General features: G+C 36.1%; 2 protein-coding genes across 7 annotated transcripts in view; one reads left to right on the top strand and one right to left on the bottom strand.

Moving 5' to 3' along the window:
* The first annotated feature begins 151 nt into the window (after positions 1-151).
* On the top strand, positions 152-4,821 carry LOC129566753 (carcinine transporter). Its single transcript, XM_055442965.1, has 9 exons — positions 152-383; positions 472-654; positions 774-1,032; positions 1,129-1,495; positions 1,602-1,823; positions 1,972-2,191; positions 2,372-2,489; positions 2,585-2,645; positions 2,738-4,821. The coding sequence occupies exons 1-9, from the start codon at positions 282-284 to the stop codon at positions 2,967-2,969; spliced, it is 1,764 nt and encodes a 587-aa protein (XP_055298940.1). The 5' UTR covers positions 152-281; the 3' UTR covers positions 2,970-4,821.
* Positions 2,995-15,363, bottom strand: part of LOC129566752 (probable nuclear hormone receptor HR38) — a 61,037-nt gene continuing 48,668 nt past the window's right edge. For all 6 annotated transcript variants that reach the window (XM_055442958.1, XM_055442960.1, XM_055442959.1 and 3 more), the window contains 4 exons: positions 9,292-10,224; positions 8,818-9,177; positions 7,955-8,675; positions 2,995-7,743 (listed from right to left, as the gene is read on the bottom strand). In XM_055442958.1, the coding sequence (XP_055298933.1) occupies positions 7,487-7,743; positions 7,955-8,675; positions 8,818-9,177; positions 9,292-10,224 (2,271 nt within the window). In that variant the 3' untranslated portion in view covers positions 2,995-7,486. The remainder of the gene's footprint in view (positions 7,744-7,954; positions 8,676-8,817; positions 9,178-9,291; positions 10,225-15,363) is intronic.

The raw sequence follows: 15,363 nt of genomic DNA, 5'->3' as shown, positions 1-15,363 counted from the left end.
GAAATTACTCGAAAGAGAAGGAGAAAATAGTGAAAATTTTGAATAATTCTGTAAAATTAATGAAAAATGGAAGAGAAAAAATTGAAAAAAAGAATTCGTAATACATTTGGAAAGGAAAAGAAAATAAATCGATCCAAAAAACCATTCCAAAGGAACCACTAGATTTGGATGACCTGCTGCCAGTGCTGGGCGAATTTGGACGCTATCAAAAGTTGTTGCTGTGGTTCATTTGCCTGCCTGCCTGCATACCATGTGGATTTTGTGCGTTCAATCAGTTGTTTATGACCGATACACCGGACGATTACTGGTGTCAAGTGCCACAGTTGAGTGAATTCAATTTGACCCGTGAACGGATTCGTGAATTGGCCATACCGAGTACTGAGGTGAGTTGCACAGCGCAACGCTAACTTTACCCCATCAACTTGTATTTTTTAAATCAAATGTCGATTTGTTTTTATCATTTTGCAAAAGGAAAACGGTGTCACACAGTACAGCAAATGCTCTCGATATGCAATCGATTGGCAGAATGTGTTCAATATCTCTGACCCAGATTCGATGTGGGACTTGCAACCAAATGCATCATGGCCAACCGAACCATGCTACAACGGTTGGATATACAACAAAACACACGTGACATCTTCCATTGTAATCGATGTAAGGAATTATCGATTCAACCACATCGATGTGTGGTGTAATCAATGGGTTTTATTCAGTGCCATTGGAAAACTAAATGAATGTTTTTTCTCTTTCGTTCTCGTGAATATTTTAAGTAGTTTGATTTGGTGTGTGATCATGATATCTATCCAACAATTGGATTAAGTGCACTAAATGTGGGCGGTCCCATTGGAGTTTATTTGTTTGGCATACTTAATGATCGGGCTGGTAGACGAATCGCGTACTTTGCATGTTTGGCCACATTAATCGCGGGCAGTCTCATCACAGCGGCCAGTTTCAACTTTTGGATGTGGTGTTTTAGCCGAGTCATTGTTGGACTGACGATACCGGCCGTTTATCAGATTCCATTTATCATAGGTAAACTCCAAGAAATTTGACTCCATCTTCAAGCAAAATTGCGATAATTTCGGTACAAAAAAGAAACGATTTTCAATAAAATGTTGACATTTTCAGCTCTGGAATTGGTTGGACCAGATTATCGTTCATTCGTCACAGCAATGACATGCATCTTCTACACATTTGGCATAATGATGTTGGCCGGTGTAACGTACCTAGTTCCAAATTGGGTTGAAATGTGCCTGTACACATCGGTGCCGTTCATATTTTACTTCTTGTACCTGTTCATCATGCCAGAGAGTCCACGTTGGCTGTTAGCACAAGGGAAATTCGAAGAAGCATTGAACATATTGGAAGTTATGGCTAGAGTCAATGGCAATCAATTGCCGAATAGCTTCCGTTTGAAATTACACCAACGTGTCGAAGCGGATAAATTACGTGTGAAGGAAAACGTCAAGTCGCTCAACAGTTTTGATCTATGCAAGTAAGGCATATTTGATGGATTATTTTGCATTCATCTCTGAATCATTCGTAAAAATCACACAGAAAAAAAAAGTGAAAAATTGATTTTCGTTCATTCTTATTCACAGAACACCAAATATGCGCTTGAAGACACTTTTGATTACATTGAATTGGTTTGCAAACGAAACAGTTTATCTCGGCCTAAGCTACTATGGACCATCGCTTGGTGATAATCAGCATTTGAGCTTCTTTCTCTCATCGGCAGTGGAAATTCCAAGCTATTTATGCTGTTGGTTCATCATGGATAAATGGGGCCGACGATGGCCAATGTGTTTGTTGATGATTTTGAGGTAAAAAATTTAAAAATAGAACATTTTGTGAACATATGATTTACTTCACTCAATACGGGATACTGTCAAAAATCATGCAAGCACACAAGAATTGTACAATTCGCAATGAGAAAACATTTCTGAATGAAGAAAAATTTACTTTTTTCAGTGGAATTTTCTGCATAATAACCGTTCTTGTGCCGGATGAAGCCGTCTTAGAGACGCTAATCATATTTCTGATATCGAAAACCATGATCTCCGCATCATTTCTTATCATTTACCCGTTCGCTGGAGAATTGTACCCGACACAGGTGAGAGGTGTTGGCATCGGTACATCGAGTTATATTGGTGGCCTTGGATTGATCGTGATACCGTTCATCAATTACCTGGTATGATATCAAATGATTGGAAGCATCAATTTTGATATTGAAAGCCAAACAGATTATTTTAGCAAATGATAAACATCTTAATGAACTCAGGAAAAGATGATTATTTTCAAAAGAAAACAAGGTTCTGCTTAAGGGCATTAGTTCATATTTTGTGTGTAATAAAATCGGAAACCATTTCAGGGCAAAGATAATCTTCGTCTTCCTCTCGTTGTAATGGGATTCATATCGATTTTTGGAGGAATAACCGGCTTGCGTCTACCAGAAACATTGCATTATCGTTTGCCGCAAACGCTTGAAGGTGAGACACCATTTGGAATATACAACTTACTATTTTTGTTTTGATATTCAATGATTTGGTCACTTGAAAACATTCAATTTTCGATATATTCACAGAAGGGGAAGAGTTTGGCAAAGATTGGGATATAGAGGACTGTTGTCGTTGTATTCCAATAAAGTAAGAAAGACACTTTTGCTGAAATATCCGTTGAACATTATCTCTAGAACAATTTTCTTACACATGTTAATTCACTTTATTTCTCCATACAGACCTCAAACATCCCACAATGCATCGTACGAGAACATAGATGATTTGCAACAAGATCTAGAATTGCATACGATTGGCAGCATGATAATGGAACCGGATGGAAATAGTGAAACCGAACGAATACCATTGAGTACAAGGCAACGTCGACCATCAATGCATCGTCTAGTTCGACAAGCGAGCACAGTAAACACGCAAAAAGCCGAAGGAGCTATGAAACTCACATATTGGTTCTAATGATACAAAACAAACATCACGTGAATTTTTGCTTGAAATAATCTATATTTAAATGTAACAAGAATATAATATTGTGTATAAGGGTTCATTTTAGGAGTATTAAGTTTAGAGTTTTAGCTAATTTAATATTTAAGTGCATCTGTTGTTTTGAACTTAACAAGTATATATATATATATTCTTAACATTGTTCATTCATTAAATAAGTCAATGCGAATCCATTGAGATATCGATGATAAAAATCACTTCGATATATTCGGATTGCATTGCATCGCCCAGACACATTCTTTTAGAAAAATATATATATGTATATTTATATTTAAATGAGATAGCAAGTGCGCATTAGATCGGTTATAACAATTTAAATTCTTAATCATAAATTGTTTGTTGGAGGGGTCGAAGGAGAGATATGTTTTCGTTACATTCATGATTCTTCATTTTTTCTTAACGCAATGTTTGATGACAAAAAAATGCGATTCATCTTTGTTTGATTCCGAAAATAATAAGAAAATTTGAACGAAAAATATTTTGGAATTGACACTCTAGCTAGACACATTCATAAGTCTAAGACCAAACCAAAAAACACATTCACAACGAAAAATGAAGCATATTGTCATATTCATCATTTTAAAAAATTATTCAATTTTGACATTTTCGTTTCGAAGTGATTCTCTCTCTTGGAGAGAACGTATTTGTGTTCCAAAATATGTACGTTAGCTAAAATAATTCAATTTTTTTCGCATTCATTAAGCACAACACTTTCGTTGTAACGCAACATTGTTAACTCTCTAATCGCAATGTTCATGAAATCAGGGATGAGATAGACGAGGATCAGCTCGAGACAGAGACAGTTTTGATCGCTAAACAAATATTGTATCATTTTTATCTTTCTTTCTGTTGAAATGCAATACAGTTTCCTATTTGATGCATCCTCTTCACTTTTCTATAAATCTCGTGCATTACTAAATGCAAATCAATTTCTCTTCTATATCATTTCATTTGTTAAAAAAAATAGAAAAAACATTTGCCTATCACCAAGATGCAATTTAATGCAAACCTCAAGCTCTAACTCCAGTTGAAAAAGTATCCACGAAAAAAAGAACTAAAATATGTTTGTTATAGAGAAGGCAATCGTTAAAATTCATTCGGTGTGTTCAATGAATGAACACCAGTTCATCATCATTATTTTTTGTCTCATCGATTGAAAATCGAATCCAGTTCACAATCTGGATACGCATAGAAAATTTATAAAGGTATATTCAGATTGTACAATTTATTGTTTGTCCTCTGTTTACACGCAATGTATAAAAATCGTTTTTCGTTCAATGTGTGTTTTCTTCATGTTTATTCGTTTCATATATGAAAAAATATCTCATTCAAATGGCACTTGTGTTGCTTTTTCAACATTCGTTACGGTGTGTATGTATTTGTGTAAATCAAACTTGTTCATTCTTTGAATTGTTCAATTCATTTGTTTTGCTACTGGACACAGATGTTGTTTTTCTAGTCTAACACCCATTGATTTAGGCGGGATTTAACTGAAAGGTTTATGGTGATTTTTATGTTTAACTTCTGTAATGTGTTTGATTAATTATGTTTATTCTCATAGAAAGGAAATTATTTGTAATATCCCCATTATGTCTTATGCTTTTAAAAATATTGTTGCTCTCTAGTTGGCAAAAGGAAAACAGCAGAGGAAAACAATATTCAGGCAACTAGTTTGCAAACACCTACTATTTCATGTTCAGATTAATTCGCATTTAGAATTTGAGTATAATAATATATGTTGTGTATAAATAATATGTATTTAATCAATGGCAAATAAATGGTAACTAAATAAGAGAAATAAAAGGCAGTGAAAGAGTTACTTTTTTTTCGTTTACTGAATGACAAATTTGGCGCTGGCTACACACATGTTTTTAACATTCCATCATTTTCCTCTTTTAGTTTAGCTCACAGTTGTTGATCATTTGTTTATTTACTGGAACTGTCGTCATTTGTTCCAAACAAATTGTTTGTCATTCAAATCAAATGCCATTAAATTACAGTTTTGAGTATTGAAATAAGTCATGTGTTTTGGGTGGTGAGGGAAAGTTAGAGAGAGTGTCCGAGGGGCAATTTTGGTGATTTGCCCGATAGTGACAACAGACACGAAATGTTCATTGTTTGGTGGAAGCTCATTCAGGCACATCGTGAACAAGCCTATTTTTCTCACTGAAGAATCTTTCGTCCTGAAGTGTTCAATGGAAATGGAAAAGAAAAAAAGTGTCTTTATTGTTTCTTCGAAATTTCAAACAACAACATGGCTCAATGGTTTCGCTGCGTTCAATCCCCTCAATTCGAGTCAGTTACCATTGATTTCGACACCGGTAATTCACAAATCAAGTGTTGACACGTCGTAACCGCAAGCTAGTCAACAAAATTGCTGCTGATTATGTCGAATGAAAGACGAGAAAATCGACACAAATTATCGCCTTAGCACGAGTCCGGTAATGCACAACGTCGTAATATCCGATTCGGAACTGGCAATAGAAATCAATTATGTGCGGATAGCAAGGAGGCGAGTGGCGATTGAATCGATCTGGTTTGAGTTTTTTTTTTCCTTTTCGAGAAATTATGAGAAATGATTGACTCACCCTCTCTCTATCGCTGTGTATATACTTTCGGTCTCATCCAACATATCGTGCGCTAGACAATGTCTGACTCAGCAAATTGAATATTTAATTGCGTTCAATTGGAAAAGTAAAACCACAGAATTTCCCTATTTCGGTGTTGTTGTTGTTGTTGTTTTTTGTTTATCGGTTCCTGAAACGGAATGGATGACGTCAATCGCATGTGGTGTGTTGTTTTGCTTTTGTTTTCAACAAACAACCAATAATACCAGATTTTCAATTTTCAAATAAGAACTGGTAATGAACATGTGAATAATTGATGGATGCAATGCATAAATAACGGATGTACACAACTTTGAATCGAAACATACATCGAAGGGAAGCAACACTGGATTCGGATCAACAAGAATATTGAATTTTATACATGTGTCCTGATCAAACGATGTGTAGTCAGCGATAGAAAAAACTTAAAAATTAGAGCACGTAAAAAATGTGTTAACAAAAAAATATGGAAGAAATAGATCAAAGCAAAACTGGATAAAACTCGACAAATTGAATAATAAAAAAACTAACGTAACAGAAATAATAATCAAATAAAAATTGTATCTACATAACAACGCACACACATATACTATATAAAACGGATACATTCACTATGTCGGATTTTTGTTGTTGTTGTTTTTTGTGGTTGTATTGAGTAATAGTATGATGATAGAGTGTATAACATATTATTTTAAACTATTCTAGCATATATTTTTTTCGTCTCCTTGTGTTTTTTTCTCAATTGGATTAAGGGTTGCGCAACAAAATATATTCAAAATTAAAAAAAAAAAACAAAAAGGAATAAAACTTAACTGTGAAAACGGTTGTCAAATTAAAAAAACTTATGAAAACTTATGCAAATCTTACATAATTTATTTTGTTTACAACAAAAAAGAAAATCAGAAAAGAAAGAAATTCAATTGAACTCAATGGAAATCACAAAAATCACTTAAAACTATGTCATAAATTCAGAATTTCGATTTTTCAAATCGTACAAAATCAAAGTAATAATTACATTGTTTTCTATACAGAACAGCTAATTTTGCTACTGGTTTTGATACACCAAATCTAATTAGATGGGTCCATTAATGGACCATTAGCAACCCATTAGAAATGAAAGGAGTTGAAACATTGTTTATTTTCAGAGTTGAAACATATCCACTTCACCATGGTGATACTTCAGATTCAGTACACAAAAATCCAATGTTATTGTTGCCTTAGAACATTTATTTACTCTCAAACTAAATACTAAAAATTACGTTTTTTTTATCAAATAAAATTGGGCTTTTCTTTTCATCTTTAAGATTTTTTTTTCTTCTTGAATTCACACTTAATTACTAGAAAAATAATTGTTTGTTCCTAAGCTACTCCATCAAAATCTCTCTTTGAACTGATTGGCTTCCTTACTATCTAACATTATAAGACATCAATTGTGTGTGTTTAATGCTCATTCTCAAGAGATTCTGTGTTGAACGGGAACATAGAATGTGTGTATTTTTTTTCTCGGTTGAAATCATAAAGTCTCGTGATATCCAAAAATCATATACATTTAAAGCTACATGAGTAAAATCTTCATTTACGTAGTAAATAAAAGGATTGATTTTTTTAGTGATGGATTTTCATCTTGTTTTTTTTTTTTAAATTATGAGAAAATATTCATCTAAAAAGTTCTAAATTTATCAAATTCGATAAGCACTTGTGAATGAAGTATATTGAAAAATAAAAAAATACACTGAAGGGCGCAATTGAAAATGCAGACACCGGAATAAAAACATGGATAAAATCGAAAAAGGAAATCAAGGGATTATTGAAATGCAGCGGTCATTATTGAAATAAGCTTACGGATGCCGTTAGCGTCTGGCCGATTTAGAATGGCAAACTGCTGACGAACATGTTTTCAATGAGTTGTGGTGCGGGGACCAAATCTTCCAATTTTAAGTAGAAAATTCGTTGCATTCCTTGCATGCTGAGTGACCGTAGCTCGGGTAGTTTGCCCAAAATATGGCTGAAATAATGCGGTTTCCTTTGTGCTTCAGCATTATAGGTAACATGATCACGAAGACTGCTGATTATTTTCATCTGTAGTTGCTCCACTTTCTTCGGTTCACGGATGCCATGACGTTCTGCGACGGGAAAATGAGGCGAAAAAAATGAGATTTTTGATTAGAAATTGGTTTTCATTCAATTTTTTCTACAAATAATTTCTTTTTCAACACACGAATAAGTTGTTGAATCATTTTTTTCTCTATTTTTTTGGTATGTACCCCAAAATTGATAGTCAAAATACGTAGAAACTTTAAGATGAAATGATTTTTCCCAAAACATAAAACCTACCTGTAACGAGAGTCAATGCACACAAGCATGCAAATGCTGAGATGTCAATTTCGAGCATGTGTAAGCCACGGCTAAACTCCATGATGCCGTTGAGCCATTCACCGAAAGCGCGTTGGCATTGCACCCGATGCAAAACGATACCGTTACAGAATGTTATTTTGGCATCATCGTATTGTGCACGGTATGACATTCGCAACACAAACAGTTCGAGTGCGGCCGCTTGGAACAGTAGTTCCTGGTCTTCGGCGCACAGATCAGAGAATCCGGGTAATTTTTCCGCAAAATGCTTAATCACATCGACCGAAGTGGTCAATAGGTTGTAAAATTGTTTAATTCTCTCTGCTTCGGTCATCGATGAGTCATACACGGCAGCAGTATCACAATACTGAGAATAATCTAAATTAGCTAAATCGGGTGTCGTATCGACATGGGCCCGAACGAGTGCGGTGATCAATGAAACTGGCGGACTCGGCGGTGATTCTTGTGGTGATTTTGGTTTGGATGGCAATCGTCCACGTCTTCCTTTCAGCGAATCGGTTCGCACCACCTCTTTTACCATGCCGACGGTAAGACATTTTTGGAAACGGCAAAATTGGCATCGATTTCGTCGTCGCTTATCAACCGGACACGCTTTGTCGGCCAAGCATACATATTTCGAACCCTTTTGTACTGTTCGCTTGAAGAATCCTTTGCAACCTTCACATGTTCGTACGCCATAATGCTGCAAAGGTGATTTTGGATGAATAAAAAAAAATCGTTAATATTTTCGAAATAAATTTTGCTTGAAATTTTTTTCCTCTTTGAATTTTCATTATACTGTCAACAATAAAAAAAGCCAGAAAGAACAATAAATGTTAACCCACCTGACAAGCGGCTGTATCACCACAAACGGCGCACAATTGCGACGGGCTCTGCGGAAGTGGCTGTGGAACTACCGTGGAAATGTTGCGCGAAACAATCGATGGATCATTATTGTTCAATGCAACGGCTGATGCCAAGTTGGTGATGCAATTCGGTGAACTGGAAGCAGAGCTCGATGCACTCGGAATCGATTTTAGCAGATTCAATCGAGTCGTCTTCGAACTCTCAGTGCTCGATGTTGATTCGGAGCGTTGTAATGGCAAGGATGCACGGCGATGTTGATTGGCATTTGCATGCAATTCAGAGATATTCGGGAACGGCGGCAATGAGAAACTGTCTTGGGCAGCCATCGGCGTTCCGTACTTATAGAAAAAAGAAAACAAATGAAAACGATTAGAAAATCCAAATGAAAAAAAAAGAAATATATTGTTGGTTCAAATAAAAATCCAAAAAATAATCCAAACTAAATGCCTCACCATTTGCTGTTGTTCATAAGGATAAAAGTTTTGTGTCATGAATTGCGCGGGATTTTGTTGATATTCAAAGTGATCTTGTTGCATAACATGATGCTGATGTCCGTGTCCATGATGATAGTTGATGTTGGCCTGATGATTTTGTGGCATGTAACAATCTTCGTCCATTTTGAGACCAAATGTTTCCAACTGATTGTATTTGATGGGGTAAGTGTCTTGAAAGCTTGGAAGTGTTGAGTCTAGAAGAGCGGCGGCGCTTGATTGGTTTGCTTGTGATGACACTGGCACCGGAACTGGGGTACTTTGTGAAATGTCTGTCAATGCAATGTGCTGCTGCTGCTGCTGCTGCTGCTGCTGCTGTTGTTGTTGTTGTTGTTGTTGTTGCAATCGAGCCCGTTGCAAACTGTGCAAAGCAATCGTTGGATCACTGTTCGATCGAAGTGTCAATAGGCTCAAGTCCTCTGAATCGCGATCGAAGAAAAGTTTCTTATTTTGATCCGGCTCAACCGGATGGTGTGATTGATGTGGTGGTGGTTGCTGTTGTGGTTGTTGATGTGAATAAGGAATTGCCAACGAATTGGGTATGCTATCGTTTGATCCAAAATGCGACGAACTGTCTGTGTTTCCTATCAACGTTTCGTTTGACGAACTGGAATGTTCCACGAATCGATTCGATTGCGTTGAAAAATTGTAATCAATCGACTGTTGCGACGGATGTAATTGATTTGATTGCACAGACGACGGTGGTGGCGGCTGCTGCTGATGTTGTTGTTGTTGATGATTTTGCCCGAATAAAATATCCGAAAAGATGTCTGATGAATCGGTGAAAAATTGTTGCGCCTGCGATGATTGCTGCTGGTACTGGTCTTGTGATTGTGGCTGTGATGATGAAGATGATGATAAAGGATCAAATGAAGAAACTGAACTCGAAAAATTCTGCAGAAACGGAATAAAGAGAATGTGAAACATAAGAACGACTGGTATTGACGGTTGAAATCACTGACTGAAACATCCGAGAGAAAAAAAACAATCAATCGAAGAAAAAGTTTAAGCGAAGCGCGTGAAATCGATAAAATTAATTTAAAGGTGGAGCCAAGCTCGCATTTCATCAGAATATTTAATTCGAAGGAAAAAAACACGATGAATTGAGGTGCAATGGCACCAATGGAAAACCGAATCCTTGAAATAAAATTCGTATGTTTTCGTTGAAATTACGGACAAATGCGCAAGTCAACAAAAGCCGAAAGAGTAATAAGTATCAATTCCGACAAGTGATGGGGTGATTTACGGTGAAATACGTGTACTCATTGGTTCGTTCGTTGATTCAATACATGAAGACAGAACAAAAAAACCCTTCCTTCGTACTACTAGTATGTTAGTGTACGCTGATGGCGTGCTTACCACAAAAATGAGCCATAATTTCATATAAACACTAAAATTCGAACGGTATATAATAGTAATCGTAAGGCATAAAATATCATAAACCGTTACGAAAACAAGCAAATGGGTAGAGAGGAAGAAAAAATTTATCGAATAGGCGAAAACGGCAAACGAATAGAAAAGGAAAAAAAAAAACACGACGACGACAACAGCAACATCGACGACGAGTAGAAACTGACTTAAAATAATAGCTAAAAAGACTATAAATCGCATGTTTAATTTGTAAAGCTGGAATAAATTATACGGCTTTTATGCACGAGCCTTTCTTTTGAATTACCATTTGATTTTTTTGATTTTTTTTTTTTGCTTCTCCCATGTGTATGTGTATTTGCATCATTTTCGATCGAAACCGTTGAAAGCATGACGGTTTTGTGTTCCTGATATAATTTTTCGTATAGAGTGTTAGTCGTTTGTGATATTTTTTTTCTCTGGTTGCGTCGATGTTTGTGTGTCGCGTTAAGTGCATTTTGCATAAAAGGAAAAGCGAGGGAAAGAAACAAATGAGGTAGTAAACAATATGTGCTTGTGTGTGGATGTGTGGTGATATCCAAATAGAGTTTTATGAAGCAAAAACCATCGACGATTTTTTCTTCTTCTTTTTTTGGTCTTCGTCTTTCGTCTCTATTGGAAGCTTGAGCACACACGGTGAAAAGCAAAGTAAAGCGCTCGTATCAAGACAATATTTTGAAATAGCACCGAAAGGAGAAGGGAATTGTGAAAAGAAGACGACAAAGACGTTGAGAAAAAAATCGAAAGGAATGGATTACATGAACGGCTCATCGAATGAAATTGAGAATTCATTTCAGCAAATTTATAGAAATATTATTATAAACACATCTCCGCCTTTCTTCGTGCGATCGAACGCAAGATGCACATCGATGTGATCCCAATTGCGCGAGACATGCTCGTCTTTAATATTTACATCATTTCTAAAACAGACTTAATATTTTCATCGTTTCGCTCTTGTGTGACGGAAGAGAGAAAGAGGGAGAAAGAAGAAGAATGGAACGCAAGGAGAACAACGAATGTCAAAGACTCCCTGTCGAGAAAAGGCAAACAATAAGCTATCTGATTATCAGATAGATACGTATATCGCGACAGCGACTACAGTTCATCCAGAATGAGCTACGGTGAAGTGCATATGTGGCCAAGTGATAGTACAAGGAATATTTTTCGAAAACAATAATAAAACTATTAAATGATTTTTCTCTTGATCATTTACTGCCTCTCACTCCCTTCGCTCGTAAGAGATCTCGTTTGTCGTCGTTGTTTGCATCTGTACACAATGCGCGCCACCACTGAATCAGCCTTCTGATCGCACCTTCGCGACTGCATTTTGCCAGAGTTTTGATTCATTGGCATCGGCTTTTAAATATGGATTAGTTGCTCAAAGAAAAAAGTGCACCCAACAGATCGATCCGATCCGATTCGATGCTATCAAACTCAAACCAACGGAAAAAATGTGCAATGGCACACTCGAAAGAAATAAATGTCGTCACGGTTTAATTGATAAAATCAAAATGCTGCAAAACAGCAAATAGACACAAGGCACATTCGACTTGGCACAATTGAGCAGACACACACACACGATAGGAACAAAAAAAGTCACAGGGAAGAGAAAAAAACTGAATGTTTGACTTAGCGCAAGCAGTGACGACGACGATGGCAGAAAGACCAGCAAAGAAAAACTGGGCATAAATCTAAATATTATGGCGCTTGCAATCGATTCCAGGTTGAAACATGTAACTATGTATCATTCCATCGCTTCATTTTCTCATTTTCTTGCGCTTTATACCCAAATCGACTAGACGAGAGAAAAAGACACACACAAACAAACGTACAAAACAATTTATGAAGCACAGAGCCTGAGATATTGTCCACATTGTGTGGAGTGGAGTGTGTGTGTGTGTGGAGGGAACAATCGATGGTTATAAATACATCGGTAATCATTTCCCATTCTTATGCTAATGAATGTTAAATAGACAGAGACATACGTGTTTTTAATGGAGAAAACTATAAATATTGTTTATTAATCTAATCGCCTCAAATCAAAAATTCATAACGATATATTTTTTTGGAATTGAATTGAAAAAAAAGAGGAAAGAAAGAAAAAATCGACACACATAGACGAAAACACGCAGGCAAACTAAACAGAGCTATCCAACCATACGTTAAATTATGAATGAGTCAACAATCGAATCGAAATTTATTTATAAAGTGCCAACATATTGTAACTAACTACAAGTCAATCCTCACTTTGCTGTTGTTGTTCCAAACAAAGCAATTTACATATTTAATTATCTGTTTACATGACTGATGCAGATGCAACCGAGACGATTACGATTGCATATTTTGTTGTATTTTATTCATAATTTCAAAATAGCAGTATCGGCGAATGCAGCAGCAGCAGCAGCATCAACGGCAAAATCATGCTATTTATTGATTTGCAGTAGCAACGATATGTTACTGTTGTGTGTGTGTGTTTTATGGGCCGTTTACAATTTAACGAGTGTGTCTAATTGGCGCTTCTTAATGCAGTTTTATTGTTTTGTTGTCGGAAAGATCTCTCTCTCTCTCTCTCTCTCTCTCTTTCTCTCTCTCTCTCTCTCTCTCTGCCAAGAATGCGCCAACAAAGCAGCGCGTGAGTGCAAAAAATGCTGTAGTTTATTTGATTGTCACAGAAAATGTACGAATAAAAACACATGTACTCAGAATTGATCTGCGGTGGATTAAGAAAGGTGTGCAACGACAGCATTTTGGCCATCATGTTTGAATGAAACACGTGGATTTTTGCTTTTGAAATAACAAATCGACGAGTAATGGCAACTGTTTTTTCTTTCGTCTTCTCTTAGAGACGATCGTCATTCATTCAAAATAGGAATTAGTTGGCTTGTTTTTTTTTGCGGCAGCAGCACCGACGGGGCGGCTAATTAATCGTTTTTACTGAATGAATCCACAAGACCTGTCCAATAAATGTTGTTTTGCCGATTGAAAACGGTGACAAATGTATATATTTTTCGGTAAGCATAAAAGGCGTTTTTTTTCTTCTTCATTCATTTCTCGGTGCCGGTGAAAGAAATACGATTTCAAAATGTGAAGAAGGCAACGGATAAAAAATTAAACACTGAAGAACGTAACAACAACAACAAAAAATTGTGTCCCGCAGAACGTTTTAAAATGTTTACAATATTCATTGCTACCGTTGCTGTGTTTATCTGCTGACTTTATCTACATTGCGAATTTTTTTTTTATCATTGTGTATCACATTTTGCTACTTTCTTAACAATACTCGTAAAACTAGCAAACAAATGGGATTGGTATAAGTTGTTGTGCTGATATTCTGCTGTCGGCGCTGCTCTCTGGCCGTGTGAGAAATCAAGAGATAGAGACAGAAAAAAGATATTAACAACAGCAACAGCAGCAGCAGCAGCATGAAATATGAAAATTGCACAAAAGCACCGACTTGACATGTCATTGAATTTCGATTCCTTTCGAAAAAGAAATGGGCTGCAAATTTTCTGTCTGCTCAAGTCAAGAAAATGAGAGAAATATTTCGCAAAAAAAAAATGGGAAAGAAGAAAAAAAATTATGAATATTATTACTATTATTAAAACGCCATCAATTTGCAATGTGAACGACGCGATCTCTCTCTCTGTCATTGAAATAAATTGATAATTCATTAATTTTAATATGTTCAATGTAGTGAAAATTCGTGGCAACTATATTTCTCTTGCGGTGGCTTTTTTTCCTCTTTTTTAGCTGTTGCTGAGTACAATAAATTATTCGGTAATGTCTTAAGAGAGAGCGAGAGAGAGAGAGAGAGAGAGAGCGAGAAATACGCTACAATTTATGAATTCTCGAATGTTGACGTCTAGCCCCAAAAACGGTCAACAATGCGTTCTTATACGACATGGTGATTTTTACTTTTTCATATATATTCATGACAAACAAATTGCCACATTAAAAAAATATCGCTCGGTCGATTATTTTGCCACCAAACATATATTTATTAAATTGAATTATCATTTATTTTGACTTTTAATGCCGAACTGCGTTCGTTGTTATTGCTTTTTCCTCGTCTTTTCTTCGCTCCGTGTCTTTTTTTCGGTTTCAATGAAATCAGAATCGATTTAATTCAATTCGATAAAATTACATAATTGGTGGGTTGGCGATGTGAAGACCAAGAAGAAGAAGAAAAAAAACCACACGTATATGAACCAAATATTGGACTATATCGTGCTTAGCTCTGTACACCTTATAATTTTTTTTTAGCTTTCATCTTGAGCTCGCTAGTTTCATTAGCCTGTACCGTCGCACACTTGTGATCCATAATTCCTTAACGATCGACAATTTTATTTGTTTGTTTTCGATTCATTTTCATTGGTATTTATTACACAATGGCCACACGATCCAATGCTCTATTAACCTCTGATCTGGTGATTGCATCGAATCAAAACGAAATTAAATGGTTTTTTTTTGTCAGAAGATGTAATAATAATCAAATAGAACGGTTAAACCACAGGATTTTTTTTCTCCTCCTTCTCAGTTTTTGTTTTAGTTAGTTTCATTCTCTCATTCTCTCTCTCTCTCTCTCTCTCTCTCTCTCTCTCTCTCTCTCTCTCTCTCTCTCTCTCT

The sequence above is a fragment of the Sitodiplosis mosellana genome, unplaced genomic scaffold (genome assembly GCF_009176505.1).
Source record: "Sitodiplosis mosellana isolate CC-2019 unplaced genomic scaffold, AAFC_SMos_1.0 Smas_scaffold_5, whole genome shotgun sequence".
In the NCBI taxonomy this organism is placed as follows: domain Eukaryota; kingdom Metazoa; phylum Arthropoda; class Insecta; order Diptera; family Cecidomyiidae; genus Sitodiplosis; species Sitodiplosis mosellana.
The sequence above is the reverse complement of the archived record's forward strand: the minus strand, read 5'-3'. Positions and strand labels throughout refer to the sequence as shown.

Bases quoted from the DNA above. Each gene is read 5' to 3' on its own strand.
- LOC129566753 (XM_055442965.1), top strand. From the start codon at position 282: ATGACCGATACACCGGACGATTACTGGTGTCAAGTGCCACAGTTGAGT. The intron at 655-773 runs GTAAGGAATTAT...TATTTTAAGTAG, and splicing joins CATCTTCCATTGTAATCGAT to TTTGATTTGGTGTGTGATCA. The intron at 2,192-2,371 runs GTATGATATCAA...AAACCATTTCAG, and splicing joins TACCGTTCATCAATTACCTG to GGCAAAGATAATCTTCGTCT.